This window comes from Gallus gallus, chromosome 5 (genome assembly GCF_016699485.2).
Source record: "Gallus gallus isolate bGalGal1 chromosome 5, bGalGal1.mat.broiler.GRCg7b, whole genome shotgun sequence".
In the NCBI taxonomy this organism is placed as follows: domain Eukaryota; kingdom Metazoa; phylum Chordata; class Aves; order Galliformes; family Phasianidae; genus Gallus; species Gallus gallus.
The window spans coordinates 24500653-24519399 of record NC_052536.1 but is presented as its reverse complement, the minus strand read 5'-3'; the positions used below and the strand labels follow the sequence as shown (position 1 = coordinate 24519399).

At 38.6% G+C, this 18747-nt stretch overlaps 1 protein-coding gene across 14 annotated transcripts in view; it reads right to left on the bottom strand.

Annotated features, from left to right (window-relative positions):
* MGA (MAX dimerization protein MGA) overlaps positions 1-18747 on the bottom strand; it is a 62570-nt gene that overhangs the window by 34013 nt on the left and 9810 nt on the right. For all 14 annotated transcript variants that reach the window (XM_025150862.3, XM_025150857.3, XM_025150861.3 and 11 more), the window contains exons 2-10: positions 17114-18252; positions 11034-11961; positions 10629-10716; positions 10387-10482; positions 5807-5935; positions 4589-4687; positions 3047-3690; positions 2070-2427; positions 877-1100 (exon numbers count right to left, since the gene is read on the bottom strand). In XM_025150862.3, the coding sequence (XP_025006630.2) occupies positions 877-1100; positions 2070-2427; positions 3047-3690; positions 4589-4687; positions 5807-5935; positions 10387-10482; positions 10629-10716; positions 11034-11961; positions 17114-18174 (3627 nt within the window). In that variant the 5' untranslated portion in view covers positions 18175-18252. The remainder of the gene's footprint in view (positions 1-876; positions 1101-2069; positions 2428-3046; positions 3691-4588; positions 4688-5806; positions 5936-10386; positions 10483-10628; positions 10717-11033; positions 11962-17113; positions 18253-18747) is intronic.

The window sequence follows — 18747 nt, the reverse complement described above, 5'->3', positions numbered from 1 at the left end:
CTGCAGTAGTAAATATCAAAAGAAAGCTCCAGCATTTAAAGTTGAATCTTTCCTCTTGCCCCACCTATGGAGGTGTTCAAAGCTAGGTTGGATGGGGCCCAGGACAATCTGATCTAGCTGGTAGTAACCCTGTTCATGACAGAGGGGTTGGAACTAGATGATCCACCAATCCCCCTTCCAATTCAAGCCAATAATATCATAGCTCAGTCAACAGATTGCTCCCAAATTACATAGGGGAAGAAAAACAGGAAAAAAAACCTACCTGTTTAAACTATCTTCTCAACCAAGAAAGAAGTCCTGAAGTGTCATTCATCATTTAACTATCTGACACATATTAAGTAGCAACTCTGACATATTTTCTTCTTTAAACATAACTAGACTCAACCTCACTACTATTCTTCCTTTATGACTGCTATTGCTTGTATTAGATAAAGGCAAGGGGAGAGGAGAGGCAAAGAGACTCCTACAACACTGGCAGTGAAGCCAGAAATAAGAACACAAAAGCTTCTGCAACTACAGTGATACTATATGTCACTATTAAGATTTTTTTCACAACTAAGTTATGAACGAGGCTGCATCCCGCAGATAGTAACTTCTACAAACATTACAGGACAAGCAATCATTTTACCCATAAACAGCATATATTGCTGCATTGTTTTAAGAGGTTATCAGCAAATCATTACCACCTTTCTCACTGCTACAGTAAATTCAACAGACGATTAACATAGTTAAAGATATATATGTATGTCAATTCATCCTAGCTTATCAACACGCTTATCATCTCATTTTATCTAAAATATACAGAAGTTTTTGGCAGCATTTGCATTCATTTTCAGCTTAAAAAAAAAAAAAGAATTAACATGTCCCATTTCTTACCACGGGGTTGGGTTTAGGAGTATACACTCTGCCTGTTTTCACTCCACTGGAAGATCTATGCTTACTAGAAAGCACGACTTCTGGGTTAGGCAGGACTGTAGATTTAACTGGTTCAATAACAGATGGTGTTGGAATATAAATAGGTTCCGGATCTATTTCACCTTCTACTTTTACCCACAATGGACAATTCCTAAGAGGCTTTTCTGGCTCCGAGTCACAGATAGCTGGAAAAAAAAAAAAAGAAGTAATAAACAGATTTTAAAAACCCAGTAATTTATACAAGTGAAAACTAAAGAAGCATGGCAGTGGCGGAAATTTTAGTTTGAGTCTGAAGTCTAGCCACATACCAGTATGTAATTCATACTGAATCAAGAAGATAATACTGCTGTCTTTTCTTGTCTCAAATTCTAGCAATAAGACACAGGGATTTGTCCACAAATGCAGAAAATGAAAATGAGAAAGATTCTACGCTAATCGCTGTTTCCGAGCTGTGCTAAGGTAGCAGATTAAAAAACCACTACAGAGCAGGGGATCTTAAAAGACAGCAAACACAAATTTCTAACTTCCGAAAAAACATACTTTATAACACAGCTACACAAAAATGTATTTACTCCAGCGGAACACCAGGTAGCATCATTTTTAACCGCTGACAAAATTATTACTAGATCAAAGCTGAAAATGTAAGTTCATGGCCAATTTCTGTCATATTTCTGAACATACCTTAGGACAGATCTAAAACTACTCTAAATCATTTCCAAAGTCAATGCATTATACAGTTATATACAGGAATTGAAAATAAAGCTCCAGACGCTTACTTGATAAGAGGGAGAAAAACTTAGCAGATGGTAAAGATTACCAACAGCTGTAGCAGTAATTATCTCATATCTTTAGCCTCTGAACGTATTTAGAGAGTTCAGAGGTAGTTAAAATTACCAAAAAGGAACTAGTTAGTTGAGCAAGATAAACAACTGAATAATGCAAAAAAGCCTGTAATAGGTAAGAGTTACTAAAGGGAAAAAGGTGTGATTACCTGCCACTCTTATACCAAGATAAGAGTTGCAGAGGTCTCTCAGAGCTCGTTCCCATTTCTAGATTTAGTAATGGGATCCTTACTAGAATCTAAAAACATTTCCTGGTGAGACAGCTGATTTCAGAGAATTTTAAGAAATTGCTTTTTGCTCAGCAATACTCACTGTATTCCACCTTTTTTCTTTTCCTCTTGTCTTTCTGCTTCATCTCATCTTCTTCTCCAACACCCTCTTCCTCAGCATCTTCATCCTCTTGCTGTTCTTCTTGTGATCCATAGAACACAAGACTTCCACGCACAGCCTTTTTCAGTATTTTCTTGTGTTTTGACCCACCCTTCACCACCAGTACTTTTCTCTTCAGGCAAGTACACCCAAACATACAGTCTGGCCTGCGGCAATGGGTAGGCTGACGTTTTTCCAGTGCTAGACTGGCACATATACAACCCAGTCGACAGAAATCATTATTGCAAGGAGGTGCTCGTCGTCGTATTATTTTGTGGATAGGTTTGTTTTTGAGAGAAGCCTGAAAACATTTTAGATAGTAAGTAAACACTCGAAATTTTAGCAAGATGAAATCAAGCACATGTGAAATTGCTATTCCAAGTTCATTCAGAATTATAATTCCCTCCTACTACATGGCCTGGTTATCTACGAAAATTTGTCACGTGTATGGAAAAAATGCAATAGATTTGAAACAGCTAAACAGCCTCTTTAAGAAGTGGGTTGCGAAGAAAGCAGAAGAGTTTATCATCTGACATCAAAGTTACGTGATGTTTTTTGTTTTGTTTCTGGTTTTTTGGAGTTAGCCCTATTGAAAATAAAAAGTGACAAATAGTAAGGAAATGCAGGTACTGAATAGCAACTGTATCAATTAGAACTTTTAACAGGGTAATTGAGATAATTCATGATTAATGATTCCTATCAACATGTTATTAATGCTATTAGTATTTCCACATACTGTTAAGACAGCAGTTCTGAACTTCCAATACAAAGGCTACAACACAAAGGAAGATCATGTTTTGTCATGCTCATTAGCAGCTTCAGTCTTATTTTCAGCATCTACAGGCAACTTTAGTAACTACAGATAACTGAAAAAGCAACAGTACTGAAAGAAAGAAAGAAAGGAAAGTACTGCTATCTACCTGAGCTGTAAGCAGGGTAGCCAGAGAGATATCTGCTCGTTCTTCTGTAATGTAGGTTCGTGGTTTGCCATCCCACAGAGCACAGTCTTCCAAGTCCATTAGCTTCACTTGAGATTTAGACAAACCTGGTGGACGAGCTGCTTGTTGCTGCTGCGGTGCGTGGCGCAAACTTATTTGTTTTGGCAGTATGCTTTCATCCAGATGTGGCACCAAGAAACCATCTGCTTGGCTAGTCAAACAGCTACTTGACTTAGCAGCCTTTTCCACTGATGCTGAAAAGTTCTGTTTCTGCTTGGCAGGAAAAGGTGAAGGCAGTATAGGCTTGTAGGATGATTTTCCTCTACTGTTTGAAGATGTCTGTTTGTTTTGAGTCCTTGCCTTCCTCGAGGTAGATGACAGAGAAGCAGGCTTGAAGGTGTAAGATGTGGATGGAATTACGGTGGACTGCTTCTTCAAAACACTGTCTAGTGTTCGCACATAGCTAGTGCTCTTGGTGGGAAGCTGATACACCACAGGGGAAGCGGGTGTGCTAGAAGAGAATCCCATACTCGTTTCCATCAGCTTTCCTTCGTTTTCCAGATACTCATCCAGCTTGTCACTACAGAATGCTGAGCGATTCTTCAAGGAACCTTCTGAACTGCCACCTAAATAAATGAAGAGCATTTTAACTGGCCCCTGGGAAAGCACACTGACAGGCTTTATCATATATATAAATCTTACTGCAATTAAACAGTACAGAAGAGGTAAATACTTCTTTAAAGATGTACATAATTCCTTTAACAACACACAAATATCAAATATAACTCAGTCTGAAACACAGCTAGAAGTCTGAACAACTCTTTTTGTAGAAATTTTACGAGTATGTTCATTCACAAGAAGAGAAAGTCTTCAAGAGTCAGTGCTTCTGTGCACCTTACTTTTGTTTGTCCTAAACATGTACCCTATGTGTACCTGGTCACAGCAGAATAAATCTGTAATACCCCAACACAATATTGTATTCAAGTGCAGAGAGTACAACAAAAAATATTTTACCTAATTTCCAAATAAGACCTTGTGAACTGCCAAATACTCATTTCTTTCTGAGGCAGGGCAAAGGAGTTGCATATGTAGAAATATCCACCAAACTAGAGTTAAAAATACATCCAATATAAAAGAAAATTTCTTCAAAGTCTCTGGGGCAACAGAATTCTGGACTTACCAGACTGTTCCCAGGTTAAATCAAAACTGGTGAACAAAAACAAAACTATTACAACTTTGCTTTTCACTGAAACCTTCTGTGTAAAATAGAATATGTTTCGTTGTGGATTCTGTTCTTTTTATCATTTTCAGTTTCTCTTTTCCCCTCATAAGTGCTCATTCTTGTCTGTTCATGGAAGTAGCAGCAATATTCACGAGAGTCTCAAAACAAAAATAAATCTCTCATTAAAATCCACACTATAACTGAATTGCAACATCCCTCCAAGGTTAAGAAAAAGATCCTGGAAATACCTGCACTCATCTCATCTCATTACTTTTGTTTTAATCCCTGTCTGTTTTATCTACCTTCATTTCTAGAAGCACCATGAAGCTTCCCTCTCCAGCCTTTGATCTTTCTGAAATCATTTGTCTTTCCTGTTCTGGAAACAAAAGGAAATCCAGCATCTGGAAAAGAAGAAAGCTAGCCTCAGTTTATAAATCAAGATTGATTGTTATAAACGTCTTAGTGAACTGCTTATTTCTTTTCAGAGATACATGTACACTAATAAATCAAAAGACAGAATAAGGTACCTTTTTTTTTTTCCTAATTAACAGAATAAATAACGAAGCCAAGCATCCAGGACAGTTATCATGTAACTACACAGTTCTCTATCCCATACATAAGATATCCTCTCCTCACCAATTTCACCCTTCTTCCCTTAGCAATAATGCAAGCAGTTGCTTTCAGAATGCAAATAGGCTAAAATGGGACAAGTTTTGAGCTGAGTGGGGAAAGTAAGTTTAGCGTCTCCCCCAGTTTAGCCAACGAATTTGAGTGACCTGCAGAAACTACATTTAATGTTTGCTGTTCTGGCAAATTCGGCAGACTATTTGTGAAGCACGGAGACAGAAAATAATCACAAAAGTTAAACAGTGACAGCTCTGTCAAATAATCCATCATCTCTGAGTGCTAAAGTGTAATGTAGATATATTAACAGGGTCCTCTGTAGCTGTTTTATATACTGCTAGGCTAGAAGTAATTGCCCTTTACACAAAGCTGGACTAGGGTGCTTTGAATTGAATGTGCCTCTTTTGTGGTGTAGACAGGTCTGGGACACAAGGAAGGCCTGCCTCTTTACCAGCTCCAAAAACAGTACAAGGAGAAAACAACAGCAGTCAGAATACTAAAGCAAGAGAGACAGTGGAATTAACCACCCTGTGCTTTGTTTAGCAAACCAGTTTACTGTTAAAAAATAGTATTTTACCAGTAGTAGAATCAGTCACATTTTAATGAAAAAAATGCATTTGTTGGGAAATCAAATAAATAAATATAAGAAATAGTAATTTTACAAGCACATTTCATCAACAGCTTTGTAAAAAAAAATACAATCAAATATAAAGCTAAATGCTTTTTAAAGTGTTTTGATTATGGGCTTTTCCATTTTCATGGCTTTTGGAAAGTTTAATATTCCTGCCCTAGTGAAAAAGAACACTACCTCTGAACAGTATCTCGTCACAAATCCCTCTGATCATTGACAATACAAAGTAATACTTCCAGTCTCAGCAGATTCATGTTCTACCCACCTGGAGAATTGGGGTTTGTTCCTGGATAGCTCCACAAAGAATAATTTGAGTAGGAAAGAGGAAGCTGCACACCCAAGTATTTCAAGTCAATGCTCATTGTTGGGTCCACAGAATTTAACTTCAATCCCACTGCAGAAAACAATTATCAGTATCAATGCAGCAGGATGTTAAGGAGAAAAAAAGTAAGGACGTTTATTAAAAAAAAAAAATAAAGTTTCACATTACATACAGACTTTTCTAGCATTCATCCATGTTTTAAGGGTTCTGAAAAAAGCATTAATAACTGTTACTTACAATGGATCTTCAACAGGTATGACTTAAAGAGTACTTTAGGGAGATGACAATAGAAGGAAAATTGAATGACTTGATACTTTTTTTGACTGCTACTGAAGTTTCTGCAGAATTTTAGCAATCAGAATGTCAGCATTCTATTCATTTCCACAATAAAGCTGTATTCAGTATTCAGCTCTCTCAGCATCTCTCCATGGGCTTTTTCTACCCCCTACCCCCCACTGTCCTTAAAGATAAGCTTGAAATAAGCTAGCCAGCCATCTTGTTACTTTGCAATAAATCAACCCCCCTCCCTTTTTTCTTTTTTTTTAAGCAGGGAGAACATCGTGTGTGATTCTATGATTCTATGGCTAAAATGAAACAAAACAGTCAGCTTTGTTGAATGGCACTGGCTTGGACACTTTACTGCTTGTTAACACCTTCCTTACCTCCCCCAAATGGTTAGTTGGACAGGCTTACCTTAGCCACAAAAAGTGTCTTTATGAATTAGCAAATCAGGTAAGGATACAGAAATAATGAGGAAAGCAAAAAACGCTAACAGAATTACTGTTCAGAGTATGAAAGAATATGTGGCTATCCAACACAGCTCAGTCTGGAGTAGACAATATTTACTTTGTTGGGTTTTGGTGTTCTTTTTTGCAAGAGAAACCTACAGACACTGCTGCTGTTGCCAAAGTCTGAAAATCAGTATTAAGTATTCAAGATTTGAAATAAAGATGTATGACTTAACAATGCTCAAGACAGATGAAGTGGTATCTGCACATATAGCAGAAACCTTTTGTTGGCAGTACACATTTATCTCTACAAGTAGCAAGCACAGACACTTGATAAGTGGCAGCCTAAAAACAATAGATGCAGAACAAATCTCAAATGTGGCTATTAAAAGAACACCTTTAACAAAGGCAGTCTAATGAAATACAATTCTCAAATCTACATGGCAAAGATGAGCATGACAAGTAAGGCAATGTAGCATTTTGTATAATAACAAGTCAACTGCTGGCATCTATTTATTTTCAAAGTGATTTTCAAGTGAAAAGGAAAGAGCACAGTTTATTCTTCATGACGTTCTATTTGAATTATTCTGTCGCTTTCAGAACACAGTCTGAAGAGAACAAATATGTCTGTATGGACATCACTAAACATGACAGGTAAACTATCACTTCTATCAATTTCTCATCATCTCCAGCACACTGCTAAGTTCAGCTGCTGCAGCCAAATAGTAGCAAATTAAGAACTCCCTCCATAACAATTTTCTCTGAATCACAATGCCAGGCAACAGTGCTTTGATTTTCAGGAACATGACAAGGGATTCAAATTGGTTCAGATAGAAGCAGCTCTCCATAGCACAGCAGTACTCTAGTACAAGCTTTCTTCCTAACACGCTGAAGCTGAATTCCCATCTTTCAGAATCATTTTCCTGCAGTCCCAACGCCTGTAAGATCTTCAATATCACCTCTTCAAATGCATGTTGCAATCCATCCTTTATCTGAATGCTAGTCTCCACAGGAAGTATTGATGACCCTCTGGCCAACCAGAAGTACTTTTCTATATCTGATGACTAAGCACATCAACTTCATAATGCAAGCTGCACTGGATATGCATTTTCTTAACTTCACAACTCAACAGCAATTATAGGCTTCAGGTATCCATGAATATCAACAGATACTTATGCTTCTCAACTATATTACACAAAACCAATGCCAAAAATGCTGTTTCCATTTACTATACTACACAGAGGGCAAAAAAGCCAGCAAGCTTCAATCAGATGGTTGAATGCACATTCAAAAACATGCACTTTGCTTCTTCAAGAAGGAAAGGAGCCATGCCTCTTTGCTTGTTTTGCAGCAGGCCATAAGGAGGCATTAGTTACGATCTGTGGCCAAGAAATTTTGAAGAACAAGTAACAAGTAACAAGATCAAGAATGCTGATTAGGTTGCACCAAGCTCCAGGACTTAAAGTTGATGTAACTAAGAAAATACACAGCCCTTAAACTGGTCTAGAGGCAAATCCTAGGGCTTTATTCAACACTGCCATACCATAACATTTGCTTGGTGCAACATGCAGCATTGCTATTAGCTGACTACAAAAGATTTCACCACAATTTTTGAAATGTGACAACACACACTGATGTGTGAGGCCGTGGAGGTCAGTGAGGTCTTTATAAAATGGGACACCTATTTCTGGAATAATGGGAGAGGAAACCTGCATTCAGACATCCATGATATAACCATTAACACATACCACACAGGTATAATCTAGCTGAGAGGTGGGTTATCTCCTAAGAAGACAGGCTGAGAGAGCTGTTTTTTCACAGACTACACAAAAGGAGGTTCCAGGAATACCTCATTATGATCTTCTAATACTTAATGAGGAGAGTAGGAACTGCAGGGAGCGCTTCATCAGGGAGTGCAGTCATAGAAAGTAATGGCTTTAAACTAAAAGAGCATAGATTTAGACTAGATGTATGGAAGCAATTCCTTACTATGAGAGTGCTGAGAATTCACCACCACCAGAGAAGCTGTGGATTAGCAATACAAGCTGGGGGGTGAAAAGACTGAGTGCAGCCCTCTCGAAAAAGATCTGGGGGTACTGGTGGATGGCAAGCTGGACACGAGCCAGCAATGTGGAGTCCTTCATAGAGGAGAGACATAGACCTGGCGGAGCACAGCCAGAGGAAGACTACAAAAATAATCCAAGGGATGGAACACCTCTAAGGACAGGCTGAGAGAACTGGGACTGTTCAGCCTGGAGAAGAAAAGGCTGCGAGATGACTTGATAGATTCCTTTTGCTATCTAAAGGGGAGCTACAGAAAACAAGGGGATGGACTCTTAAGCAAGGTCTGTGGTGATAGAAACAAGGAGAAATAGTTTCAAGCTTACAGAGGGTAGACTTAGGTTGTATATTAAAGAAGTATTTTACAGTGAAGGTGGTGAGGCACTGGAACACACTGCTCAGGGAGGTGGTGGATGCCCCTTCCCTGGAGACTTCCAAAGCAAAGGTGGATCAGGCCCTGGACAACCTCACTGAGACCTGGACGTCCCTGTTCAGTGCAGGGCAGTTGGACTAGATGACCTTTTAAAGGTCCCTTCCAACTCTAGAGATTCTATTCTGTTCTATGCCCCATCCCTGAAGGTGTACTAGGCTAGGTGGATGGCGCTATGGACTACCTGTGCTACTGGGAGGTGCTCCTGCCCATGGCAGAGGTGTTGGACTAGACGATCTTTAAAGTCCCTTCCAACCCAAGCAATTCTACAACACTGAAATTGATTCTATGATTTGTGAAACTGACAGATGCAAACATCAGCTCAACACAAAAATGTAAAGGCAGTCCTTTAAACAGCTGACAAAACTGACAGGTTTGATCTCACCATACATAGGTGCATGAACCATTTGAGATAATCCATGGTTCTTCACAGCAGAAATCTGTCAGGACCCAACATAACTAGCAACAATATTTGGAATCAAAATTCCTACAGTGCTGCAGTTATATATATGAGAAATTCAGAGAAACTCAAGAACAAGAGGTATTATGTTTCAATTTCGATCAGTTTTTTCATCAGTTGCTCTGAAGCCTATGCCAAAGCCAGTCTCAGTACTGGTATCATCAAAGATTTTCAACATCATCACCCTGTTGATAGCATTGATCTTTCTTCTACCTGATCACAAGATCGAAGTATGTTGCTGGGCCCTTCTAAGTGGCTAGTGAACCTGGATCTACAGCAACTCAGACAATCAGACTTAAACATATGAAAACTAGTGTAATTTAAACATTTCTCCATTTCTAGCTCCATCTGCCCTCTACAAAGATTAACTCAAAACAGGCACGTTCTAAAGTCTCAGCATCTTCTACACAGGTTATGTAAAATAACACATACCCTCTTACTTTGCTGTAAGAGATTCAGGAGTAACCTCTTACTTCCCTCCACCCCTTCTGGCTTGCAACATGAATGTGTGGAAACAAAAATATCATTAGTGGCTGGCTGAAACTACTTTGGAAGTCTCAAAAAACAAAACAAAACCAAAACCGGATAAAATACCTTAGATTTTCTGTCATTGTCACAAGTAGCAAGAGAGAAACCAACCACAGTTACAGTTTTCCTTTCATATTCTCCTATTTGTACATATAAACGTGTACATTTTTCAATAATATTTGTTTAAAAAAAGTAACCAAAATCAGGTGCCAGCTGTATTAGGCATACGTAGTTTTAAATCCAGTAGGAAACTACTGACTGTATGATCAAGTATAATACGCAAAAAGATGCAACAATATATACACTGCACACTTACCTTCCTGAAGGCTAGGATGTATTACTTGCTTATGCCTCAATGTTTTCAGTTCTTCCATCAACTCCTTTTCCAGTACTTGTATTCTTGCCTGACAATCTTCTCAAAAATATAAGAAGTATAAAAGATATTTCATGTGTCAAAAAATGACTCAAATATTTAATTTTCCAACGTGCCTTTTTAGATTCCCTTATTACGGGGAATATCCGCTCAAGAAAAAAAAAAAAACCAAACCCCAAAATTACCTGGATCATTTGTAGTCAACAAAGGAGCCTGAAGATTCTGTGATTCTTCTCCTCCAGCTCTATCAACAGTGTGAATGTCAAGAGCTTCCTATGTACATAAAGAACCTTGAATAATATGCCTCAAAATAATGCCTTAAATATGCCTTAGATGCAAACTAAGTCACATCAAATATCACTGAAATATTCAAAATACAAACTAACAAACAAGTATGCTTTTTCTTATGCAGAACTCCAGATCCCGCTATTTCTCCAGAAGTCATTAAGGCAGTGCTATGCTTAACTTTGGGACAAGATAATGACAGATCTGAGGTGGTCACACATTTTAAAACTCAGTTTAAATGAAAATATACCTTCAGCATGCAAGTAAAAACAGGTTGAATTTAATTCAAAAGAGTTTGGTTTTACCTTTGATGCAAAGGACACAAAGAGAACTCCATCAACATCTTCAAGGTCTGGCTTAACATCTGGAAGGATACTCCCAGGCCCCATAGGGCTGTTCTTGCTCGTTATGACAGGTTTCCCTATACCTTTAGGTGGCCGACCAGCCTTGGCGATTTTCAGTTTCCGTGGCCTTCCTCTTTTAGTGGTACCTGATAGTGAGTTCTGACTGCTACCAGAGCCTTTCGGGGATGCAGAATTCTTTAGTACTCCTGTTTTTTTCCTTCCACAAATCTCTTTGTCTGAAACTGGACAACCTACAGAGCTCCTAAGATTAAAATTAGGTGATTTAGATAGAATCCATTGGGCCTCTTTGATTGAGGAATATTTCTGTGCCAGTTTATTTCCCGGAGACATTTTTTTCATAGGTATCTCCTCAGTTATAGAGGCTGTGTCTGAGTAAGAACCTTTGTGATTTTCAAAACAGACAGGCAAAGAATCCAGTACTGTATTCAAAGGGGATTTGTCTTTCTTGCAAGAGGACAGCATGGTCTGTGGTAGCTCAGATATCTTCACTGTACTCTTTGTAACTGCACAAGGTTCCAAATAGACCACAGGCATCTTTCCACTATCCAATTTTAACATTTTCGCCTTGGCAACACCTGAAGGACTGGATAGTACACGCTTCCTAGACTTGAAGTCTCCATCATTTCTATCTGCTTCACTGTATCTCCTCAGGCATTTTTGTAGGACAGGATCATCATCATCAGTATTAGAATACTCATCAGTTTCTTCATCTGTGTCTTCCTGTTTCACACTTACTCCTTCTGTGCAGATGTTTGTCTCATAGTCATAATCATCGACGGGTTCCTCTTTAATGACTACGTTGAACTGCCCACTGGGGTCCAATGGGGATGCTACTCGGGAGCTGCTCTCATAACTGCTAGCAATGGGACTGGGCGGGGGAAAAAAAAACACAACAGATCTTGATAATGTTTTGGCAAAGCTGGAGATTTTATAATCTCCTATAACCCTCTGTTATACATTGTAAAGAACTTCCAAAATTCTCCAGGACATGAGTTGGCTAAGCAAGCTGTCATTTACAAGCTTACATTTTAAGTAGCAATCATTCAAAAACAACCAACCAAGAAAAAAACAAACCTCCCACCATCTGCCATCAGTGAAGACAATACAGCTTCTTTTGTGAAGGTAGCAGAATCATTTCCTTCGCTAATAATATTGGGACAACATTTACAATTTTTCCTATTTGAGACATAACATGAACTGATGCTAAGTTTTCGTGTCTTAAATGTTTAGAAGTGGACTCGGTTTACCAAATATCCAATTGTCACTTTAGTAAAAGCCACTTTATTTGCAAACGAGAAGGTAAATAAATGCTTAATATACTTCAGTTCAAAAGACTTAACCAAAATTTTAATTAATTCATCCTGAAGCCACACAAAAACCATTCCTAAATGAAACTGTTGATCCAAAAAAATTACAGAACGTTAACAATCTATTCAACTGTGCACCATCTTCCACTCAGATGGACCACTGACCTAATCAGAATGTTAGATACCATGCATTGGATATGATGGACAGCCACTCACACTCCCAAATTATGGGCTTATTTGAGGGACAGACAGATCAGCCAGAAAACTACAAGTCAGCAGTTCTGTTAAAAACTTCAAAAACTGACTTCTCATTATAAGGAAACACATAAAATACAGAACAAGAATTTCAAATGTAGAATGAAACTCAGAAAAGTAACAAAAGTCTGTTAGTAAGCATAGTGAATGGTATTCCAATATACTCCTTACAAGCATTCTACAACATTATACATTAAAAGTATGTTAAAATATTAAAATTATGTTAGTATCATGTAATTTCTAAAATGCTTAAAATCAGTACTTGTGTTAATTTTTGTTAATGCTAACAATTTCAGTAATTTAGCAGCTTTTGTAACATATACATTATATAGTGATATTTTAGTATCATCTATATAGGTGATACGTACAAACACAGAGCTTGTTCTCTCTGTATACTTTTTCCCCTCAAAAAATGACTATTCTTAGTTGAATCTTGGACTGTGATAAAGGGAGAGGAAGAAGAGGAGGAAGAGGTTGCTTCAGCCTTGTGTAGACTTAGGGCACGGTTAAAGGAGAAAACCTGGAACACACCAGTCATGACTTGGAGCAACTCACTAATATCGTGGTGTAACACCACAAATAGTGTGTTGTAAAACAATGATGCAGATTTCTATACTTACAAATAGAATTCCTAGGAGGGAGACAGACCCTATTTAGAAAATCTACTGAGACACTGAGTAACCAGAATTAAGCTTGAAGCAAAAGATGTTCCTACTTAGGTAACAGTAGTGTTGCAGGAGACTCTTGTTTTGTCTTTTGTCATCTCCAGCCATTGAGTTTTCTATAAGCAAGTTCCTAATAATCATTTCATGAAGAATGTCAAATGCAAGATTAAAAAGCTTTTCTTCTTCAAGGAGGAAGAGAAATTCTAAGACAATATGCTTAGAGGTCCTGGGCAACTCGAAGTCCTGTCACACTAAAGACACAGGTTCACTCAGCACAGCAAATCCACAATCAAAATGAATGCTATTAAGGAGATCTGATATGTTATCTAAAAATTCTCTAAAGTGAAGAGACAAATAAAATCTAACAGTCATACTGGCCAAGGATAAACATCTCATTCAAATTCTACTGGTTCCAATTGAAAGCCAAAGTCTGGACTTCTCCAGACATCTTTATTTACCCGCTGCAAGATGCATTCCTCAAGCTAAGGAATACCATTCTGTGAGGGACTTGGACATACCTATCTAAATCAAGGCAGTCCTGCTGTAAAAATCAAATTCCAAGGCACAAACGCCACTTTCCTCTTCCTATTACAACTATGAGCCAGATGGTGGCAAGTGAGGTACCATCCATGTGTGTACATAAAACCAGAACAAGTATTTGTCCAAATATTTTAAATTCAAATGCAATTATCAACTTCACAGACAACAATAAACAAGTTTCTTTGTAGCACTGTTCTCATTTCTTTTGCTCTTAGTTTGTGATGCGCACTACTTCCAACACAACCACAGCAACATCTCTTCCCCTACTCTATGGAAAGGCAGATCACACAAGTTTGTCCTCTCAGAATCTTCTCTCTAACCTGAGATCAGCTAGAAATGTGAGATCATGTCTTAACTGCTTCTTTCCTTACCTGATGTGGGACAACGTTCATATTTAAGCAAGTTTTCTTCTGTACTCCCATGTAACATACTATTTTGTACCTCATGATGAAACAGCGAATGCAAGGAAGTAATTTTCTTGCACTTTGCCAAAATAAAACACGTAGCCGCTCACGTACTGAATTTGTAGCTGCTCATTTACCTGGATTTTTCCAGGTAGATCACTTTAAGATACACAATGGAACACGTGGACTCTTCTGGAATTGCTGTAGAAATCTGTCGCTATCTGTGGTTGAGTCTGAAGGGTGATTACTACAGCACTCGTCCAAAAGTCACGGAGGGAAAGAAAAGCAAACTTTCAGACTTAACACAGCGCTACTAAATTAGAAAAGCAGGCTCAAGGGAGCATTCAAAACTCCCACAGTATTTCTATTTTTGAACCAAAACATTCAGAAGACCTTGGAAGGGAAAAGGGTGCAACAGCCTGCAAGACTTAGGAACCACTATCTTTTGCTTGCGATTCCCTCCATACACCCAACATTTGAGTGGTTGCAGGTATAAACGCCCACTTACAAATGTCCATAATTAAAATTAAAGAGTTGTTTTTCTTACAATACACCCAGTAAAAGGAAACATATTTCCAAAGCACTGAAGAAAACAGACTAGCTGGTGTAATATTTATTTCCGAAGTGCAGTAACAACTCAAGATTCAAATTCTTCTCAGCTGCATACACTTTCTTATGAAGTTCCATTTGCAGCAAAGGAAACCTTCCTGTCAACAAAACTAAGCACATGTGGGATAAACATTCCACATTATAGCACTAGGAACTCCACCTCCCTTGCACACATTACCTGAGAGCAGCAGCTCCCAGTTTCTAACTCCAGCACAAATCTAAAGCCAGCCAAAATCACTACCCTGTCCAGAGGCAAGACAGTGCCCATCAATTCATAGATAATACTATCAATGGAGAAATAACAGTTATCAACCTGTAAATATTAACACTTATTATTTGATAAAGGAAGATAGCATTCACTCAAACACTGTCCCTGAAAGGCTGGTGTGTGCCATGAAAACTCTGAACAGACTTGAAGGGAGAAAAAGAACCAATGGCCTGAACAACTCGGCACATAAATAAAGAGTTCTGCCACTCCTTGGGTGAGATAATTTTTTATTTCCAAGTATGGAATTTGGCTGTTTTGCACAGATTACAGAACATAAAACAAAAAGCTGGACTAATTTTGAAAGTTGTTTTAGGACTGTGAGAAATGTTTATTCATAAAATGATTAATATTTCCTAGCACAGAACAGAGAAAAACCCTTTAGGGACTCTCCGTGTATGAGCAGCTTTAAGCCCACTTCAGAGGTGAATTGCCAGGTGAAACTGGGGAAGGCATCAAATACGCTCTGGACCAGAAGAAACAAAGCCTGTTGACTCAAATGAGCTGCTCTTCAGTAAGGTTCTCAAGTCCCTAAAATTACTCAAAGGGAAAAAAAGAAAAAAAGAAAAAAAAAAAAAGAGTAATTCCTTCTAAAACAGCCCGAAATTTACTGGGTCAGATACTAACTGCACTTTCACCACCACGGTTTCTATCCTTTGGGAAATAAAGGGAAACAGGAGAGAGGAAAGAAACAAAACTACAGAAGCTATTCAGTTAAAACATCTCTCCAAACGATTTGGTTCAATGACACTCTTCAGGCAAAACAAGTGAACAATGTGACCATGAACAAAACTTTAAGCTTTTGGAACAGGAACTAACTCCAAAGAGGAAAAAAAAAAAATCACTCTTAGGACAAAGTAAGTTTTCAAACACCTCAGTAGTTACTTTCAGAGACGTACTCTTCTACTTACAATCTGCAAAGTTATCTAAGCATTGATCTATAATCAGAATGAGTTTCTCTAGAATTTACATTTTTGGAGAATCTAAGCAGCATAGGAGACGTTCTCTCTAATACACTGCTACTGGAAATCTACTGTATAATCTAGGACACTTAGCAATTGGAGTGGTCTTAGGACAAATCACAATCAGAAAGTCTCAATGAATGGAGAACTTTGTAATTCAAAATTTTGCAGTTACTCAAAAGGCAAGATCATTTCTCCAAGGAAAAAAAACAATCAAACAAATCTTTACCTCTCTAAACACACCGAATGTAGTACAGCCTTTGAAGCAAGCTATAACTACACTGTAAGTAACACACTTTTTTCCTTCTAGGAATTGAGCTTGAATTACACAGTTAACATCATCCTGATATCCTCGTTACTTGACAAAGTATTTCTGTGTAGTTAAATCATGTCTTGGCATACTCATCTACATAAGGTTGCTTATGTTTTGATACTGGTTTTTTGGCAGATTAAGTACTGAAAGGCAGGCTGCTTCAATCTCCCTTGAGGAAGGAAAGAATTCACACAAGAAGTTAGTGACAAGACAGCCGCCTTGGAGTAACCACTACACATACCCAATCCAAACACACATCACCCTCTCACATCCTCACTCTTTCACTGATGAAAAACGAAGAAACAGAGAAAGCCTGTTGTGGTGGTAAGCAACTCTTAAAAAAAAAAAAAAGGCAACTTTTGCATGACTGAAACGTGCTCTCTTTAAAATTCAAAACAACTAAATTTAGACTTCTAAATACCACGAGGGTTAAGAGGAACCCCTCAGCATTTCTTTACAAAGCCAGTTAAAGCAACATACAAAAACCACCAATCTCTTGTACTCCTCAGATACATTAGGAAGTCCAAACTGATAAGACAACCACCTAAAGGAAGGAAAGGCTTTCAGCAATAAGTGTTCCACCATTTCAGGTCAAACAAACTTAATCCATACATCTGTCTACTAAGCATCTCACTATCTGATGCTTTACTAAATACCTCACTCAACAGGTATATATTATAAAAACAGAATGCTAACCCACCTCTCAGTGACTTCTTGTTTTAGCTTTGGCATATCACCAGAAGGCAGGCCAGTGTCCAAGAAACCTACGAAGCCTTGTTCTGCATTAAAGGATTCTTTCTCCGGATTCATGTCTGATGAGTTCTGACCAGTGAATGAAGAATCTATTCTCCGATGTAATCCCAACGTGTCAACTTCAGCAGGGCAACCACGAATGCTGGCACAGCTAAAAACATTACCTTCTTCCAGTTCAAAGCTATTGTTTTGTTTCACATCACGCTGAGGTCGACTATTCAAGCCATCATCTCTGAATCCCTTAGCAAAAGGATTGTAGTCTATTTTCAGCTGGGTAATCTGAATATTCTGGTACGCTGTAACCGCAAAGAACTCTGTCTGTGGAAAGGTAAACGTATGGACATCTGGGCCATTGAGCTGAATGACTTCTGTGGCTTTGTCTGCAGGAACCAAGTGAAGCCGTGGCAGATAGCGGTGCATAGAATGTAGGATGATATGACCCTCCTGGTCCAGGGTATTGTTGGTAAGCTTGAGTTTGTAGAAAGATACCGGCTGGTGCATCCAGTACTGGCCAGTGGAAGGCGACTCTGGATGAATAAACACTCGTCCAAGCACATGGGGCTCTGCCTTCCCACTGGGCTCCCACCAGCGGCCATTCCATTTGTATCGGTGATTGTCCACGGGGGAGATGTCCATGACCAGGATGTACTTCTGGCTGGCATCCAAACCTGTAATCCAGTATCGGCAGTATGGGAACATGCGCCTCCCCTGCTTTGTCAGAATCATCTCTGTGTTGCGATGGTAGAATTCATTCCACATACTGTTATTGTCTAGGGTGACAGTGATGCCCCCTGAGACGCAGTCAGCAGGGAGGCAGGTCTTGATTTTGGGTTTTACTGGCATTAATACGCTACTGGCCAGAGCGCAAGCGTCACGGTTGGCCACTAGGATTCCCTGGTCAGCTTTGCCATTTCCCTGCTGTTGTTTCAAGATAACAAAAAAGGCAGGTGCTGTACTGGACACCGTCCCACCATCCCGGTTAGCCAGCACAATCTGCTGTTTCTCCATGATGAGCAGTTCTATAAGCTCTCAAATTAAAAGCAAATTCTACACAATTCTGATAATCATCTGCATGTATTCACCATTCTGAAAGAAAAAAAAAAAAGACAAGTCAGTTGAAGTTGCTTAAATACATTCTCTCTCATAAGATTAAGAAGATTTTAATATCTCTCAAGGTTGCTGTTATTTTCTAAACAGTTCTCCACTTTAAAAATTTAAAGATAAACAGTATCAAGCACAATTAGGAAATAACAAATCAAGGCTGGCAGTACACATATAACTCAGTTCTTACGGATGTGGGTTACAACACCCTTACAAATCACTTTCATTTAATGCCCGGCCATGACAGCACTTTGCTTGATGCATCAAAGTCCTCTTTGTTCTGATACTGGTTTAACACTTCAGGTCATCTACTGAAGAAACTGCATTTAGCATAACGTGCAAAACTTTTCAGAAGAGAGGATGGCACATTTCTCACACAAAGGAAAAAAGCTGCTTTGCTCTTCTCAGAAAGAGGTCTCAGAGGTCCAAAACTTCTCAAAAAATGAAACAGAGGAGAAAAAAAAACCCTCCAAATTTCTG